This window comes from Sciurus vulgaris, assembly GCF_902686455.1.
Source record: "Sciurus vulgaris genome assembly, chromosome: 12".
NCBI classification, from domain to species: Eukaryota; Metazoa; Chordata; class Mammalia; order Rodentia; family Sciuridae; genus Sciurus; species Sciurus vulgaris.
The window spans coordinates 98977713-98997833 of NC_136473.1; the positions used below are offsets into that span (position 1 = coordinate 98977713).

Genomic DNA, 20121 nt, shown 5'->3' on the forward strand with positions numbered 1-20121 from the left:
TTGTGCAACATCCCAGCAAATCAGACTGGCTCAGAAGAGCGGATGCTCAGAGGACAGAGATAAATAAGCAAGCTCTGTTTTCTCTCTGAGAGAGAAAAAAAAAATCACGTGGCTTCTACGACAGAAAATCTGTAGGTTAGAAAACAAGAAAGGAAGGGTCACATGAGGGACTGGAGGGATGGAGTGGAGAGGAAGGATAAAGGATGGGAGGAAGTCAGGCAAAACTAAGTGGTGGTTTTGAGGAATGCATCAGAATTATGAATGAATTCAGTTATGAATAATGCATACCAACTTATGAGTGATGCACACCAAATTACGAGAAAAGCAAGGAAAATGATTACCATAAAAGCCTGAATAGCAGCCACTTCTAGGGACCGCTATTGGCATTGGGATGGCACATCTTTAGCAGAGGTCTACTGATGGGTGGTGACATTTTTTTTTATGTAACTGTCTAATCTGTGTTGGATCTGAAATGAAGAAGGCTCTCACAATGTGGCTTCTCTCTTAGCACCCCAGCGATTGCTCCTGGTCCTCACCTCAGCAGCAAAGAACCCCCTGTAGACACAAGTGAGGAATGCATTGGGCATCTCCTCTGCCCAGGTGGAAGAGATCGGCAGGGTGCCAGGAGCTGCCTCCTTACTTTTAAGGAAATGAGGAGGAAGCGTTTCCGTCTGGGGCCAGCCTCACGGCCCCTCTTGTTCTGAGCCTGGCGTGTACTTAAGGAATGTCCTGCAGTCACAACCGCTGGTGGGAGGCACCCTGCTGTTCCACCTGCCCTGACATGGCGCAGGCCCAAAGGGCTCTTACCTCACGCCCCGGCTCATGTGTGTGCATGTAGCCACCATCCCAGCCCCGGGGCCACTCCTTTCCAGTTGACGATGGTTATATATGGCTACACGCTGTGATATTCCCTCTTACAAGAATCTTCCCAACATGCTTAATTAGGCCAGCCGTTTCCCGAGACCAGGCTGAGTCACGTGGTCTCATTATCGCATACCACCTTATATCCGCGCACCTGGGATTCAAAGCCAGTTGGCAAGGGGACTCTCTGAGGGCCCTGCCTCTGTCACAGTAGAAACAGAGAAGGGCCCAGGGCAGAATATGGAGTCCCAGGGTTTTGGAGGCTCCACTATATTTTTTAAAAAGAACGAAACAAAACAGTTTTCGAGGACAGAGAGCAGGAGGAAGGGCACCAGCTTGGTGGCCATCCTTTCTCCATAACTGCACTCAAGGGATTGACTCCCATGCCAGGTGCCCAGTGCCCTCCCTGACGTCTGCAGAGATGGTGCACACAGACCTGTCACAGCGGTCTCCGGTGACAGATGACTTGCAGACACAGCGGCCGGCATCACAGGGCCCCGCAATGCCAGCAGGGTCACAGTCACACCTGGAATCTCTGGGAGAGAAGAAAGAGAAAATTAGGGACGGGCTTCCAAATGCTTCACCACCGTACCCACAAAGATGGCCCACTCACGAGCCAGCGTCACCATGCCGGGCAAGCTCTTCTTCAGCGAGGCTTCTCCTAGCGATCCTGCTGATCCCTCTCCACCCTCCAAGGACACTGCCATCTATGCCAGTGCTGCCCACAGTGTGGTCTAGGGGTGGCAGCCAGTCCATGAACTGTTTGCTACCTCTCCCTAACGAGGGGCTTGTGCCAGAATGCAAACCAAGTTCATCACTAAACTAGTTTAGTTCGGTTAGGTTGACATTTTTTTTTTTTAAATACTGGGGATTAAAAATAAGGGTACTTTACCATTGAGTTATACCCCAGTCCTTTTTTTCAATTTTTCGATTTTAAGGCAGGGACTCACTAAGTTGCTCAGGGCCTCCCTAAATAGCTGAGTCTGGCCTCCAACTTGTGATCCTCCTACCTCAGCCTCCTGAGTCACTTGTATTAAAGATGTGAACCACGGCACCCAGCGCCAGAATCAAATCAAAGCACTGAGAATTTCATTAAGAGTCCTGCTACTAATACAAAACCAAATTTAACTAAAATCCAGCAGTTCCACTCCTAAGTATATATCCAAAGAAAATGAAAATGTATATTAAACCTCTGGGTTCAATTCTATGGGTCTCAAACTAAGGTCATTGTCTTTTGCCTATTGATGGCTTCACCCAAATCCTGCACAAGGCTGGAGCTTCCTTGGCGCCTCCCTCTCCCTCACATTCCCCCTCCAATCCCACCCTAGGTTCAGTTAGGCTCAGGGTCAGAATTCCTTTCCCAACTTTGTCCCTCAGTCCCCACGGGCTCCTCCTGTCTTCCTGCTGACCTGGACCGTTCGAAAAAAAGCGTCTCTGTGCACTAAGAGCCAAGGATTCTAAGAGAAATGAGAAACAGCCCCATCCTCACACAGTCTCAAGTCAGAGTAGATCCGCGGACAGCAACGGTGAGAGAGCACAGTGGCCGCTGCAGCCGCCCTGGGACACCTCCAGTGCCTCTTCCCACTCGAGGCACTGGGGACCCAGCGCCGAAGAAGACAAAGCCATAGCAGGACTCGCATTTTAGTGGGAGGAACAGATAAGCAAATGCAGACAGAAGATGAGAGATCTGAAGTAAAACGAGAGTCAGAACATAGTGGGATGAGGACGCACGGGGGAGGAGCCCCACAAAGCGTGGCGTCTTTGCAGAAGGAAGGGCGCTTCAGGGGTGCGGGGCCACATGCTTCTGGCTCCTTTGGGGAAGAGAAGGCAGGGTGCTGTGGCTGGAGCGTGCAGCCTGGGCTGCAGGTGCAGAGGGTAGGAAGATCCTGCAGGCCCTTCAGGCCTTCAGAAGTTCCTGGCTCCTCCTGGGCGGGAGTTCAGGGAGTGCTTGGAGCAGAGTGATCAGATCTACTTCATGTTTTAAAAGGGCTGCTGAGAGGGCGGGGCCTGGGGCAGAGCCTCAGACGATGATCCAGGAGGTCAGGAAGGGCCGGAAGAGAACAATCTGTGCAGAAGCCCAGAGGTGAGGGAGTGTGAGACAACGATAACTAGGACAGCGCAGCAGAGACAGAAGGCAGTGCCATCTGGGCAACAGGAAAGCAATGTTCCCAAATCAGGACCATCTTCAGCCCTTTGTCCTCAGAGTCAAAGCATACAGTGGCCTGTGTGCTACCACAGGAGAATGACATCTTTTTCCTTTCCGTGAACTCATAGCTTGAAGCTGCCTAGTTTTCGAGAATGCCACCCAGTGAACAAGTCCCACTGCTTCAGAGCTTAGACACAGCCATCGCGGCAGCCAGAGGCAGATCTCAGAATCCAGACAAAACCAAGAGAACTCGCAGGGTGAAGTTCTCCTAATCCCTCCCTAATACCAAGCACCCCCCAATAAGACCCTCAAAATGAAGGCAAAACCAGAGGAGGAAGGCAAAACTGTAGTATCCAAGTTACTCACCAAAAAAGACATCGTCCAGATCCAGAAATGATTTCTCTATTGTAAAAGTAAAATTATGTGCTCGAGGTCAAAGATCAGCAGCACCAAGCCAGGGAAAGTCCTGAGAATGGTCCCTGGGACCAATGGTTCAGGCAATTCCTCGGACTCATTCATAGGCTTTCAGTACCAGCAAGGGTCCGCAAGCCACTGGCCAAAAGCCCATCTGGACTTTTCTCCTGGCTGGCTTGCCAAATTGTTACCAAATCAAGCCCTTTTTGCCCACCATGCAGTATGCCAATCACTGAACAATGCGTTTTGCCAAAGAGAAAGTTTTTGCACAATGTGGCCATGTCTGGCAATGGGGAGCAGGGACAAGTCTCAAACCCACCTCCCTGAGGTTAGAGTTCAAGGATATATATGGGTTGAAGAGTGGGACAGGAGATTGGAGGTGAGGAAGTTTAACTTTAGGGGCTTTAATCAGCAAAGTGGGTTTATTCAGGTTTCCCCTCAGTCTTCACGATTCCTCTGTGGGTAGCCTTCTAGCTAATGCTTTACTGCCAAACTCCCCTCCCCTAGCTCAGCATCTCTGCAGACTGGCTGTGATTTATGACATATTATTCTCTATCTTCTTCCAAAAATGAACTTGAGAGACAGAGAATGTTACAAACTAAATGGGACCAAGATTATTTAGAAGTTTTTCTACAGCAAGTTCCTTGACAGCAGAATGGGTCCCAGGTTAGAACGTGATGGACTCTGTCCCTCCATCCTCGTTCTTTACAGGAGGCAAGGGTTGGGGTGAAGAAATCGGGTTCAGGAGCCAAGAGTTTGAGCTTGAATAGCAGGCTCACCCTCCCCAGGCACAGGGGGCAGTGTAGCTTCTCATGGTTTAAATTTCTGATCTTTACAATGAGTATAAATAACAATCCCAATCCTGAGGGTTGGTGTGAGGAATGCATTAGCTAACCCGCATGAAGCACTCAAAACAGTGTTTAGCACACTATAGACGCTCGGTAAATGAAAGTCATCGCCAATGTGACCCATTTATCATTATGCCCATAATGACAGCCAGTGTGGGGCAGGGATGCTCACCGTTGCCTCTGGTCTTGGGTGCACCCAGCATCAGTGAGTGTGTGGAAGCCTGGCAGACACCGGTCACATCTGTCTCCTGTCACACCTGGCTTACAGCTGCACCGTCCTGAACTGTCACACCGGGCACTAAGAGAACCTGCAACACACAAGGTGGGGGACAAGGGAAAATGAAAATATGTAACATATAAGGCATTAGGAAGCAGCCATCACCCTACAGAAGCTCAATACACCAAGTCATAAACAGCCCCCGCTGCCTTGAAGAAGCATTTCATGTCAGCTGAGCATTCTTCCACCCAAGAGAGATGGTATTGACGGCTGAGGATGTCATCTTTAAGAACAGAAAGGAAATCACTCATCAAGTCGATTTTAGTCACACATCCGCACTGATGTGACATTAGGGAGCATTAGCCCACCGCTTTTCCAAGGCAGTCCATCAAGACTTTGAGATCTCAAGAAAGAAAATCCATGACTGAGCACGTCTGCCTCTCAAGAGTGAGCTCATCTCAGAAAGTGAGGGACAATCTCCCTTAGCTCTAGCAGACACAAGCCACCCGTTGGGGTCAGTGCCGTGTGGCACGTCCTTTTAAAAGTTTTTATTAGCGCATTATGTTTACACATGATAGTGGGATTCACTGTGATGTATTTGTACCTGCACGTGGCGCAGATCGATTGGTCTGCATCACTCCCCTGTAACTCCCTCTCCTTCCCTTCCACATTCCCTCTCTCTAGGCCACTGATCTCGCTTTTATTTTCACAGGGTCCCTTTATTCTTTTTTTTCTCTCTAGCTTCTGCATCTGAGAGAAACACGATACTCGACTCTCAGAGTCTGGCTTATCTCACTTAGCATGATGTTCTCCAGTTCCATCCATTTTCCTGCAAATGATATAATTTTGTTTTCTTGAGGGCTCAGTAAAACTATATCATGTAGCTATACCACATTGTATTTACCTATTCATCTGTTGATGGGCACCTGGGCTGGTTCCATAACTTGGCTATTGTGAATTGTGCTGCTATACACATAATATGCAAATTTTATTTCTTTAGGAAAAACACGAAGGAGTCCATTCCTGGTCTTTTGAGGAACCCCTACTAATCTCCTTAGAGGTTATACTAATTTACAATCCTACCAGCAGTGTATAAGTGTCCTTTTTTCCCTGCATCCTCATCAACATTTATTATATTTTGTGTTCTTAGTGGTTGTCATTCTAACTGGAGTGAAATAAAATCTCAGTGTAGTTTAGATTTTCATTTCCCTGTTTGTGAAAGATGTTCAACATTCTTTCATGTATTTGTTGGCTGGTATGCTTTTTAAGAGCACAAACAGGTCCCTTCACCCAAAATATCTCCACCTGCCTGGAGAGGAGCACCTCGCCCTTGCCCCTTGCTGAATGCATCTCATGGAACGTCACCTTGTGCACTGGCCTGGTTAGTGCCTTAGAGGGTGGCTCTTACCACTCAGTTTTTCAGGGACTTGCTCTTAGTTGCAAGTGCATCCTCTCAAATTGAGCATTGAAAAATGAGAAGCTCTCGCAGTGAAAGAAAAAAAGAAGCCACTGTGGAATGTCACCGCTTCCCACCCCTGCCTTTGTGCCCGCCCAGTCCAAACCTCCATCTCTCTCACTTGGGTTCTGCCTCCATCCTCGCCTCTCCACTCTCCAGTCTCCAAACCGAAGCCAGCGTGCTCTTAACAGGGTAATCGGGATGATACTTTGCTGAAGTCCTCTGGTTGTCACCCCAATAGCAGCAGAATCAAATGCGGACTCCACATCCTGGCCTGCAGGTCCTGCCTCTCCTCCCTCATCTCCGACTCTTGCTCACTCAGCTCCAGCCACCCAGCTCCCTTTCTTGTTCCTGGAAGGTGCTGAACTGCTGCTCTCAGCCTGTTTGTGCTTGCTGCTCCTCTGGAACGCTTCTTCCCAAGCTTCTCCTGGCTGGCCCATTGCAACACTCGGGTGAGACCGAACGTTACTTCTCTGGAGAAATCTTCTCTGACTCCTGCATCTAAACCATCTGTCCCACCTCTGCTGTGGTCCTCAGCCTGGCTTTACTTATCACAATTCCTGCTTAGGTTGCAGCACAGTGGCTGACACAGAGCAGGCACCCCGAAAACTGCAGAATGAATGTGTGTATGCCAAGGAAGAGGGAGGGGCTTTTGTGATGGGCTTTTGTGACAGAGAGCTAAAAGACCAGGGGAAGGCTAGCTAGTTTTATAATTTTCCTGCAGCTGGCAGAACTGTAAAATAATCCATTTATTTCAAGTACCTGTGATCATTAGGGTAGCTCTGTAATAAGAGTATAATCCACACAGCCCAGAGAATATCAGCCAGGAGCTATATGTTTGTTAGTGAGTTTGTTACTTATCTTTCTGTGAATTTTTTTTTGTAGACATCAAAATTCTTGTAGTATTTATTTTTAAATTTTTTTTATTTTTTGTAATTTTTTAAAATTTTTACAGATTTTAAAAATTTTTTTAAATTTTTAAAAATTTTTGCATTTTGATTCATTGTACATAAATGGGGTACATCATTTCATTTCTATGGTTGTGCATGGTATAGAGCCATACCATTCGTATAATCATGCATGTACATAGGGTAAGGATATCTGTCTCATTCCGCCATTTTTCATACCCCTCCTCCCTCTCATTTCCTTCTACATAATCTAAAGTTCCTCCATTCCACTAGTAGATTGAATTCAAATCAATAAATGCATTGGCTTTATGCCTATACAAAGGCTTTTATGAGACATGTGGAACATGAAATAAATTAGTCACCTTCACAGTAATAGTCGGTGAACAGTTCATGTCACCTCTGCCAGGCTTGAAGGAGAGCTCTGTAATAAGAGTATAAACAACGTTTTTGGAACACTAACCACACGTGAGGTATTGAGCACCCTCTCTATGTTCGCTCATGCTACCTAGTAGAATGCAGCGGGATGACAGGTTAACTTTTGGAGACTAAGGAGCTCTCAGAGGTGCAGGCAGCCAGTGACAAGAGCATCTCGCAGTTTAGATACTCTGGAGCAATCTTCAGATGGTTTGAGAGGGCAAGACTGGCATGCATCTGCCCACACCATGATGGCCCGGGGTTGGGGAGCCTCAGGGGATAGAGGAGGGAGACACAGTGAGAGCCTTTGAGGATGCAGAATGAACAGGTGTGGGCAGCTTTGGGGTTACGGATACCGAGGAAGAAGAGACCATCTGGATGATCCCCAGGTCCACAGTGTACAACAAGCTGGACTGAGATGCTATTTGCTAAGCCAAGAAGGCCAAAGGAAGAGCGGGGCCCTGGCATGAATTGTCAAGTGAAGGCAATGAGCTTAGCTTCAGACACATGAGCTGGCCTTCCCAGGGGCACACCAGGCAGAAACGCCCCTCTGGGGATGAAGATGTAGGAGCCCTCGGCACACAGGCTGACTAGGGCCTCAGGAAGCAGGAGGTCGCTCTGGGGGTGCTCAGAGAGAGGAGGGGGAAACTGTGGACAGAAATGGCACCCCACTGATTAAGGGAGAGGATGTTCAGAGAGGAGGGAGTCTCAAGACCGAGTCAATCCAAGCAGAGGAACCGAGGCAGAGGCGGTCTAAGTCAGGAGAGGAGTTTCAGAGCTAAAGGCCCCAGGATGTGATCACAGGGAGGCTGCTGGGTTTGGAGTGGGGAGACCACCACTCACACGGCTCTCTGAGTGGCCAGCAAATGGAACTAAGAAGGAAAATCCCTCTTAAAGTTATGCTGTCATTAGATAAAAGAAGTCTCTCTGTAATGAGATTTGGTTGTTTTAACATAAATGGATGTTGATTTGGCAACCCAGAAACACATTTTTTTCTATTCACATGAATGATAATTACGCTTTCAACTTCAGAATATTCTCTCTGCAGTAGATCTTTAGAAGTGAACTACTGTAAGAATAATAAGAAGAACCTTATAAGGTGGAAAATACCATACCTGGCTTTGGGTTTGGCCCAACTAGCCCCAGATGGTATTCTACAAAGCGTTCTTCTGAGAAGTATTAACTGTCATCCCAGGAAAATAAGTATTCTGTGGTCAAGAAATGGTATAACCCTAAATCTTTCAGAGATTGATGACATACTAATACATTCAGGAGGCAAAAACTTCTCAACTTTTTTTTCCTTCCAGTGCTGGGTTTGGAACCCAGGGCCTTGAGCATGCAGGAACACACTTTACCCCTGAGCAGCACCCTGGCCCTGACTGAACTTTTTAATGCCAGGGTTTCTCAACATTATTTGACACCCTAAGGCAATACCTATTATTATCTTAAGGGTCACAGTGTTCTGTGGGACACTGTCTAGAGAACACTGCTCTAGAGGAAGCTGGGGAACCGGAAAAGAGCCTGGGCTTTGAAGACCAGCAGATCTCAAGTCACACGCCAGCTCTGGCTCTCGCTAGCTGTGTGTCCTTGGGCAAGCTACTTCCTTACTTCTTTTAAATGATGATGACAACATAACACTTTCTAGGGTTGTTGGAAGACTATGAACAAATATATACAAGGTGCCTAATTCAGAGTCTCACACATAGTAAGGGCTCAAAAAAATATAGTTTATCATGAACTAATAGATGAGCCTATTACCTACATTATACGGTTCACCCCAGAGGCCTCCTTCAAGTCTTCAAAATTGACATGTTTGGGGGCTAGGGAGATAGCTCAGTTGGTAGGGCCTTGCAAGCACAAGGCCCTAGGTTTGATCCCTAGCACCGCAGGGGGGAAAAAATTGACATGTTGACTTTCGAAGGCTCTGCAAACATGACATTTCATGATACAAAATTTTCAGAATAATAATAATTGTACTGGGTTTTCAAAGTATCTCGTGAGAATAAAAACAACTGCCCAGATTCCTACATTATAAACTAGTCTTAGGGAACATAAACAATTGGCATAAAGAACAAATTAAGATCTTCTTGTTTCAATAAACAATAATTGAACCAATACACACTTTCAGGGCTTATGTAGATAGAGTCCATGTGAATTCGAGGACTCAGAAAGGTGTTAAAAATGATTGATATTTAAAATTTAGCCCAAGAGTTTATTTCCCTTTAAGAAACCTTTAAAATGCATATACATATATATATACTTACATTTAAAACATGTTCTATGAATAATAATTCAAATACTATAATATGAATAATTCCACTATCAGAGTCATAGATATATAAGTGATAATAAAACTAAGAGAATAAGTCCAATATCAGTGATGTCCACACAGACCTCAAGAATTTAGGTGTCATGGGAGGTGAAATTATACACACACACCTGTAAAATTTCATAGCATCTACAAAACCTTATCAGGGCTTCAATATGTGGTTATGAGTTAAAGACACTCGCTCCTGTTGCTCAGCCCATAATGCCACTACCTGAAAAAGAGTCTCGCTGTAGAGCATAAGAGAAATTGATGTGAAATCCAAAATCTGTGACCACCTTGGAGATTAGTCATGCTGTTGGTTTCGTTTGCCATACACGGAATGAGGGGCTGCTTTTGCATTTGAAACTGAATGTACAACAAATTCGCTTGTCAGCTGTGACTTCAAAGGGGAAATTATCTCCAGCTGATTGTGAGACTGAGCAATCACACAAGACATTATATTTGTGCCTCTGGTTTACTGATGGGCACAGCTGATGGGGAGCAGGAGTAGCATGTGGTAGGAGCAGTCTCTACCACTAACCTGTCACTCAACCTGGGAAGGTTAGACCCTGAAGCTTTAGTCTCTTCGTCTTTATAACGGGGGATGCAGGACGTGTTAACACATATGGGCTGTCAGGCTGTTATAAGAACCAACAAAAGATACATTATGTGAAAACATTTTGGAACAGTGTAAAATATTAGTCAGATCTTAGAAAATAACTTCCGTGAAGTTTTCCCTGGACATTGCCTTTTAATCCCTTCAGCTTTTTCTAATATTTTTCTTTCACAATAGGGAATGTTTCCAGGAAAAGGACCTGGGTTCAACTTTAGTTCTGGAGTCACTTGCTAGGAGACTTCAGGCCACTGGTTCGCTTTCTAGGTCAGTTTCCCCACTGTCGAAAAATATTTTAAAAATATTCACTGCCAACTGGAAGATGTTAATAATAAGGTTAACTGATAGTTTCAGACCAAATATAGGACTTTTACAAGCCTTCCTTCATGCTGGAATGTAATTTTTAAAAATGCCAGTGTTCCAGGAGATTGGTACCTTGACCTCCATCTTAATTACACCAATTACAATCAACTCCAATTTACTCATTGTCCACCAGGTGCTAACCAGGCATATTTTCTTCTGCCAGACACTGATGTCTCACCTTTCTCAGATGAGGACAGTGGAGCAGGGACAGGTTATTAAATGTGCCCCAGATGACCCAGAGGTAGCAGTAGTGCCAAGATTTGAATGGGATCCAGGCTGCCTGGCTCCAAAATCCGCCAGTATCCTGTACTCTACGATCTCTGGTGTCAGCACACCAGGGCATGAACCATCGCTCTGCCCCTTTGCTGTTCAGGCTTCTTCCTCTCCCTCTCCAAGCCTTTCCTCATTGGTAAGATGGAAAAAATAGCACCACCCCCTTTGGAATGTCATTTTTAATGATTAAAATACTGGAAGAAACACACTAGTAAAGGGCCTGGCCACGCTGGCACACACACACACCAGCTGTCATGGCTGGGAAGTCATAGCTGACTCCACCACTTGCTGCCAGGCGGTTCACACAGGGCCTGGGTGCCTATGCTCTGTGGCAAAGGATAGAGCAGGCCCCCTGCTACTGGGTAAGCAGAGGACTCCACCCTAAGAAGGAGGAGATGATGAACCCTTCCTTACCCTCTCTCTTCGCCAAGGCTCCGGTCTTCTCTGGAATTACAAACTTGCCTCAGGCTTTCCAGAGGAGCCGGCTGAGTCTCTAATCACACTCTGGCCGACCACTCTGCTGGGACGAACCCACTCCAGTGACTCCCAGAGAAGCTGCAAATTCTGAGTGTTTATGGGCTCTTCACAGAGGTTAAATGCTCATTAAAGCGGAGTACTAGTGCAGGCCATATAGCCTATCTCGTAGAGTGCCTGCCTTGCATGCTCGAGTCCTGGGTTCGAGTCCCCCAGCACTGTGGGATTGCGGAAAGTGGAGTACTTTTCCTTCAGGAAGTCCTTTGATTCACAGGGAGAACTGCTAAATCCAAAAGATTCTGGCTGCTGATTTTACACCACAAAGCTAAGCAAATCTGACCCAAATCACATGGTAATAGCAATCTGGGTGAACTTGGAACTGACTGCTGGGGCATGGTGTATATCATCACAGGTCACCCCAATTTTCTACATGACACATTCAACCAGCAACTCATTTGACTTCGCCAAAATCTGCCCACTTTTAGATTCTTTCAGCTGCTGCTATGAATTGGTTCCTGGGAGCTACACTGAGTCACTGCCAGGCAGTACAGCTATCCCTTTAAGTGGATAAGTATTTATCATGCTTTTAAACATTTTCTAGCAAAGAGAATAAACAAGGCCAAGAAAGATGATAGACCAATAAGGCAACAGCAACATCAACAACACCTCGACTTATTCACAGAACTACCTGCCTCTCCTTGTTTATATTGACTAACTTATTTTTACTGTCTGCTCACAATAAACACACCTAGAGTTCTGTGACCAGAGTACTGGGTGGGTCACTTAAAAGAAAAGCAACCAGCTCTCCTATCAGCCCACCTCCCTGCTAGGAGCTTGCTGTTATTTTATTTTCTCTTATAAATACCCCATGAAAGACTCTGATCTTCCTACTGGCTCGTCCCTCTCTCTTGTGATTACCACCTCCTATTGCTAGCACGCAGTCAGGCAGCAGACACCGATCTTTCGAGACCCTATTTTCCAAGAATTTGGGCAAAGTGATGGTTATGGATAGGAGGGAGCATGGCTTCAAGTCAGCAAGTGTCCCTTGTCCCCAACAGCTTCAAAGACTGTCATCCGCCTGAAGAAGTTATCATGTGACCCTCAGCACTAGAATTCAAGTCGACATGGTCCAAAGACCCCAGCTGTTTCCACCAACCCCAGCTTAAAAGAAGCACCTTTCCTTTCAGGTGAAATGGCTCCAAACCCCAGTGTCTGGAGGACTCCCATCTGTTCTGGAAGCTGCACGTCTCCCGCGTGGCCTGCTCGCCTCCCCCCTCCCCTTCCTCTTCCTCCTTCCCTCCCGGCTCTTCCTCAGCCGCTCCTTCCTCCTTCCCGCTCCGGCCCCCTCGCTCTCTCGCCTACCTTTGGGGTTGCAGTTGCAGGGCAGGCAGCGATCTCTGTCTCGGAGGCGGTAGAACCCTTCCTTGCACCGCTCACAGTGAACGCCATCGGTGTTGTCATTGCAGTTGAGGCAGCGGAATCCATTGCCCGTCTGTCGCTGAAGCTCCTGCTCGAAGATGCACTGCCGGGACTTCCCATTGCAATCGCAGACTAGGGAAGAGGGGGAAGGCGTCATCAGGAAGACCGTCAGGAACATTCTCCCGGGTGCTTTTAGTCGTCATGTAGAAATGACGATGGGTACTACCAGCTGGCGTAAACTGCTCAATGCAGGAAGGACAGGGAGTGAAATGGGTCATCTGGGGACCGCGAGGACTCTAGCTCCTCCCAGAGGAAGCAGCTCTGACACAGTGCTGGTGGGTTGCTGTCTGGGAGAAGGTGAACTCAAGAGTCACCAGGGTCCTATTCCTTAGAGGAACCAAACGTCTTAAATGATATGTTCTTATGCAAAAATTCATGATATAAGTATCTGCAAGGAATTCACTTTAAAACACTCTGTAATTCCAGACAGCAAGTCGAAGGGCTAGAGGCGACCCGAGGACTGACAGCTGAAGACTTGGGCCCAACTGTCTAACAGCTGATGATGTTCTGTATTCAGGATACACAGCACCTGCCCCTCCACTGAGGGTCAAGCCTGGGGAGTCCACAGGACCGTCTGGACAGGTATCTCCTCCTGTCCTCACTCATGCCCTGAACGTCTCTCCCGAGCCAAGCATCACAGAGAACCACAGTCTGATGAAGAAAGAGCTCCCCATGCCTCTAGGAAAAGTCATCCTGAAAATGTTCCTGAGGGACTCACGAACAACTAACATCTTCGGTGGGACCTAAACAGTCAATGAGGTGACACATGGAAGACGTGGCCCAGCACCTGATACACAGCGGACACTCAAGATGTTTCAGTCATGATTTAGAAGAGAAAGACGCTGGGCCCTGAGGTGAAGGGAGTGGGTCGAGACCAGCGCTGCTCTTCCCTGGGGAACAACCGCTGCGGCTTTCGGAACCTAGTTCCTTCTACAAATGTAGAGTAGAAACCTGCCTCCCGGTCGTTGAGAGGATCCCGAGAAAAGAACCCTCAGTGCCTTTGCCTGTGCGAATCATGCCTCCCGTACATTGCTCTGAGGAGAAAAAGGCAGCTCAGAGAGGGTGAGGAATATGACCCAGCGGGGGGCTGGGACCGGAGCCAAACCTACTTCCTTCCTCCACGCACCCACGGGCCGTGCGGCCTCAACCGGAGCCTGTTAGAGTGCCCAGGGCTATGACTTAACCAGAGTGCTGACCATAAAGTCAACAACTGTGCCCACATGTGCTAAGCAGCTGTCCCCTGCAGAGCCTGTGTCAGGATCAGGACCAACAAAGATGATGAAATGAGTCTAAGGGACTTCCTAAGTGCTGCCTCTCAGTAGTTTCTAGAACTTTCTTCTGCTTCTTTGAAGGCCATCTCATCCAGGGGAAGTCAATAACATCTGCCCGGAGCCCACCGTGTTTCTAGGGCTTCATGTTCGTCAGCTCAGTAATTCTCACCATAACATTTAACATGTTATCCTCACTTAACAAACGGGAAAACCGATACTTACAGAAGGTAGTTGTCTTGCCTAAGGGTACCCAGCTAAACGCAAAGATATAATTTGCTCCCAGGTCTGACTCCGAAGCCCTCTCCTCTCCATTTTATCTTACTTCTCAAGAACCCGGTTTAGCGCTGCACGTAGGCATTCCTATAAATCTCAAACAGAGGCTGCTGCAGCCTCCCCTGTCCTCAACTGGTAAAACGGCCTGCCCCTCCCTCCACAGCACTGGTGTTACAAGTCACTTTTATAGGGTCTCACATCTACCTCTTTCCCTGGGATTTTCACCACCTAGAAAACAACACACACACACACACACACACACACGCTTGCACGCACCTACTTTCTTTTCATTCATTTATTTACTCAATAGATACGAAGGTCAGACACTGTTTGACAAGCTCCTGTGTCAGTCAAGCCTTCCAGTACCTGAAGACGACGTGAAACCTCCTTAGTTTTCTCCTCTTCAGGTTAAGCTGGAGACCTGTCACCTCCAGGTCTCTCAAACATTGCCTGTGTCATGATTTCTAGGATCTTCTTAACTCTCAGCAACAAACCCTAATCTTCAATACGCTTATTAACATGATGAGAATTGACTGGAGTACTTTAGCGTGGTTTGAACAGCTCAGCTTGTAACAGGACTAGATATTTTCATTCCAGGGATGGAGACTAACATTTCATTAAACTTACAGCCTATTAAACTTGCACTCAATTTAAACTCCCAGGGCTTTTTCATGGAACTGGTGCCAAGCTGAATCTTTCCCAACAAATGCTGTGAAACTGATTTTTTTGGGACTCCAACAGATGCACCATGCAGCTGTCATGTGCTGTAAAATTTCTACCAAGGAAACGGTTGTTCCCATTACAAGGGCTAAATGCACCAGTCAACGGTCCTTGAAAAGTTCTTCAGCTCAATCGTCCAGTGAGCCCATGCCCTCCCTGTTCAGCATGCCTGTTGGGAGCAATCTCAAAACACCTACAACTTTGTGTGTGCAGTCGGGGTGGTACTGGGGATCAAGCCTAGCACATCAAACATGGTGCCTGCTAGGCAAGTGCTGTACCACTGAGCTACACCCCCATCCTTTTTATTTTATTTTGAGACAGGGTCTTGCTAAATTGCTGAGGTTGGCCTCAAACTTGCCATCCTCCTGCCTCAGCCTCCCAAGTAGCTGAGATTACAAGCATGCACCACCTACCTACCTTGCTACTAACTACAAACTTTTCATTGAGCCTTTCTAACTCAGAACTTGCTTTTTGCTAATAATATTTAACTTCTAAAGATAGCTCATGATACATTTATTCAGGGCAATATTTTTAAAATAGACAAATTTGTAACCTTTTCATACCACTTTCTTCCTCTTCCGTTCTTTCTCCTCTAAAGCTCTACTTTGAAAAAAAAAAAAAAAAAAAAAATGGGTATTTTCTTTTAGATTCTCAGCCTCCAAGGAGGGCACATTATGTTCCACCAAAGGAGGTCCCCAGCCAGCATCACCACTCCAGAACTTGCCCAATAGGTTACAAACATATTGCCAAATTACCCTTCTCCCCAAATGGGTTTCCTTAAGCCAAGGGCTATGCCACTGGATGAGGGGACGTAGGGGTCTCATGTCCAGGACTGTATTGGCCTTGGGAGTCTGCAGGATGTGAGGATTCCAAGAAGATACCCTCTCACCTCGCCTGCAAGACTTTGAGGTTCCCAAGCTGCACTGGGCTCAGATGCGTAGTTACCAAGCTGCATTTAACTCAGTATCGAGTCTTCCACGTTCATCCTCCAGAGAGCCAGGGCAGAGTTAGTTCATCCCGGCTCCTTTTGCACAGAATTATTTTTTTCATCGTTGATGGCTATTTGAAACATGTTCTCTCTCAAATCATCTCCCAGGTTTAGCCTAATTTCCCTAATCCAACTACTATTAATTCTCATTACTTTGAAAACCAAACTTTTATATTCTAGAATATCCCTGCACAATGAAATGTGCTTAATAAAAACGAACATAATACAGTTTGTGTGTGGTCTTATCCTGGGACCAATTCCTGCCCAACTGCTACCATGAGCTCCCTGTGGCCCAGGACATTGCCTGGCTAGGTGTGGGGCCACAGGGAGCAGGGGAGAGAGATGGTGCCCAAAGGATTCTGGGAGAGGAAGCCACATGGTAAGGCTTCCACTGCAGTCAGGGTCTCCATTTACCTATTTTAAAGATGTGGGAACTCTGGCTTTGTGTGTGAGAATCTACTGATATTTAAATGTTGGCCAAAATTTCCTTTTCCATTTGCTTCTTGAAACAAAGGTGTGTCCAAGGGCAAATCTTTGCACTTGACTCTGCACTTCTAACAGGCAGAAAATTCCAGAAAATAAAGCCCTGGATACCACACAGAACCGGTTTCATAGTAGCTATTTAGTTTTTTGTTTTGTTTTGTTTTGTGTTGTTAATGAACATTCTTTTGAACTCTAGGAAACTTATAGATGTGTTTCTACTGTTTGAAGAACTTTGTGTCTTCACCTATCTGGACAAGCCTTTAAAATGCAAATACAAATTTTTAGCAGTATCTCCCTTCCTCAAGGGCCCTTCTTCACGGGGTCCCAGCTCAGAAAACAACCTTTTTAAAGTAATTTGTAATTTGTCTAGATGCATAAACCTAAATGCAAGCCCATGACAGATTCTAAAACAAGAGGAAATCCTCCCAATGCTTTTATTATCTTTGCTTTCTTTATGTTTAGACTTAATTTTACATCTAGAATTTTTTTTTTTCATTTTTATTTTGTGAACTTCTTGCTTCCAAACTTTGGGCCAGCTGTAAATTTCATAAATATCTTGTCCAGTTTTCTTCAGGGACTCTTGACACAAAAGCAAGTAATAGAATACAAGGACATCTTGGATATCCCCCAGGTCAGCTGTGAGCCATTAACCAACAGAGCTTTCATTTATAATAGAAGCTTGATTGTTATTTGTTGAGCAGCTACTATGTGCCAACCCTGTTCTAGGCACTGGGATACAGCAGCAAACAAAACCAGTAGGTGTCTCAGCCCTGGTGAAGTTGACATGTTATTTGGGGAATGGATGAATAAGGAATATAGAGAGAGGATATTAGAATGTCAAGGAGAAATGCATAAAACAGCATTTAGCGAAGGTGGGTAGGTAAGCTGGAGAGCTGAAAGTGCTATAAGCTGAATTACTACATTATTTCTATACTGCTACTTGTCTGGCTTATGAGCTTTGTCCACTTATTTATTGAGCACACTGATTTTCTAATAACTGTTCTGAACTTAAGACCATAAACTATTTATCACTTTGTTGCAGATTTTTTTTTTTAATTCCCCTCTGGTAAATTCTTTTCAAGTACTTTATGGATAGATTTTTGTTCCATTGATTCTTTGATTTTTATTCCATTCCTTCATCTGTCCTTAGAAAACAAGATGTACACTTAAATCATTCACTTCATAAACATCAGTTCTCATCTAACGGAGAAGCTATACAGTATGCTTGGACCCTCAGATTTCATGAGCCAGAGGAGTTCAGAAAAGAGGGTTTCTGATGTTTAATTTTGCCAAAGAAGTTATTAAATACATATATATATTTATTTGGCGTTGTCAAACACTGATTGCATTATCCATATTTTTCTATTTCCCCATGAGGGGGCCTGGATCCAGGACCTGGCATTAAGATATCACCGCATCAGAAGATACAAAAATAAATCCAACTCGAACCCTGAACAGGCCCACACCTTCATTGGGTCAAGGAATCAAAACAGGCCAGCTTCCCTTGTCCTTTCACTGAACTCAGGATCATGGTGCTAGTTCTCTTTTTGACAATTCCTTTATACCACACTCTTCCCAAACCTCTCATCCTATCCTCTCTCTGTCCCTCACTCCAACTCCCCCAATCCTTAACTGTCAGCCAGGTTCGTCCCACAGCTAAAGGAATGCAATTCATCAGGTTCACCTCAAGCCCCACGTCAGCACTGCTGAAATGCAGTCATTTTATGCAGATTTTTGCATATTCTGTAAGTCTAGTGAAGCGTGGGTGGTAATTGTGTCTGGCTGCACAGTGTGCTGCTCTGCGGCTTCTTCGGCACTTAAGTATTTATTATAATAATGACTATAATAGCACACGGTTGCTGACCCTCAAGGTGCTTCTTAGGAAAGACTGCCAGGCAGCCAGACACAGGCTGATCCGCCCACTGCCACCCACACTCCCCGGGAGACTCAGATCAAAGGAGTTCGGATGCCTCTGTAAACAGAGGAGCCAGGCGAGCAGAATCGCTGGCCTCCCACCCTCACTGAACACACGACTCCAGCAGGTTGGGACAGGAAGCAGAGGGGCAAAGGCTGTTTCCAAGCTGTAGACTTGGGAGAATGAAAGGAAACAGAAAATGTTTCCTAGGGCTGGACGTGGGGCGAGGCCTTGGAGGGATCGCCCACCAGTTAGAGCTCGTGGAGAACTCATTTTAAAATTTCCCATCAGAAATATCGCCCTTTCAAGGCAAGCAGTTACCAGAAACTGTCATGAGCTGGCATAAATACAGTCATTTGTATCCAGCGGATCCTCTTTCTATTGTTCTAAACTTAAAAACATGCTCTTTTCCACCAAGGTGATCTAATTCCCATCTTCGCACAATTTGTGAAATCGTGTACTTTTTAGAACTTTCACAATAATAACGAAATAAAAAATCCAAAGTCATTTCAAAACTCCGAAGATGCGATCCATGCCAAGGTCTTCAAACCTATTTCTGGCCTCTTCCTCTCTCTAGTCCGCTGGGCTCCCCATGGAGCCCTGCTGGAATCCCAGGAGGCACCAGCTCTTGGCCACCTGGGGCCTTCAGGCTTGCCCTGCTCCACTCTCCTCAAATCCCTTCTCCACACAGCAGCTGAGTGTTCTTTTAAAGACTGTGCATTTCCTTTGGATGACCTTCCAACAGCTCCTCCCTTCTCTGATTGCCCAGGGCACTCTGTCCTCACCTTTCTCATAGTATCCACCACTTTCTCTCCTGGATCATAATTACTTATGTTCTTGTTTCCTCTTAGCATCTCTCAGTTCAGTATTCCAATAGTGCTAACGCAGAGGTTTACTGTGGTTGTTGGAGGGATGCATGCGGCATTCACGAGGGGTAGAGGAAAGAAGGAAGGGAGGCAGCAGAGGAGAAGGGAGAAAGGCAGGCAGTCTGCCTCTAAGAAAGGCCAAATCAGAACCTGAACATATTGAAATTGTCCAGATGTCCAGAGAGCCACTTGGACATTTCCCCAACACAACTTCCCAACAAATTTCCCCAGTGCAATACACAGAGTTTTTGTTTGTGTACATAGCATTCCGTGTAAAAAAGCAATGTTTCGGGGGAAAAAAAAAAAAAAATCCATGGTGAGATGGGAACAGAAAGAACTGTGAGAGGAAATGGTATTCTCGATTAAAAGGAGTGTCTAGGACTTTCTGCTCACACCACATGAACAGCCTCTGCCCCAGGACTGCCCTTCTGCGGTCTGAGCCTGGGGCTCTGCGCTCTCTGCCCCCACCTGGAAGGAGCCTGAGATCAGCGGGCAGCCATTAGGCAGCGGTGACAGGTAGCTTGCTTGGCTGCTGTGGGGCTGTGTCAGGAGCTAGGAATTCAGGCGTCGTGTTTGAACCTGACAGTGTGTGCCGGCTGCGATTACGTAGAGTTCTGTGGCTCTGCTGCCATTTCAGGTGCTTAATGCATGAATATCGAGTCAGCAAAACAGGAGTGCCATTTAGGTAATAAGTGACCTGTAATCTGCAAATGAATGCAAGGATGAACCACTTAAAGGTGACATTCAATTCCCTTCCTTATTTAGAGAAAAGGCGTGTGCCTGTGCGCCCTCTCTGAGACACCAAGTCTTTCCCTTGGATACTGTGACGCC

General features: G+C 46.2%; 1 protein-coding gene across 1 annotated transcript in view; it reads right to left on the reverse strand.

Annotated features, from left to right (window-relative positions):
- The window catches only part of LAMC2 (laminin subunit gamma 2), a 56901-nt gene that overhangs the window by 25640 nt on the left and 11140 nt on the right, over window positions 1-20121 (reverse strand). Inside the window, exons 2-4 of the mRNA XM_079108007.1 lie at window positions 12658-12846; window positions 4442-4577; window positions 1298-1396 (exon numbers count right to left, since the gene is read on the reverse strand). Coding sequence (XP_078964133.1) covers window positions 1298-1396; window positions 4442-4577; window positions 12658-12846 — 424 coding nt within the window. The remainder of the gene's footprint in view (window positions 1-1297; window positions 1397-4441; window positions 4578-12657; window positions 12847-20121) is intronic.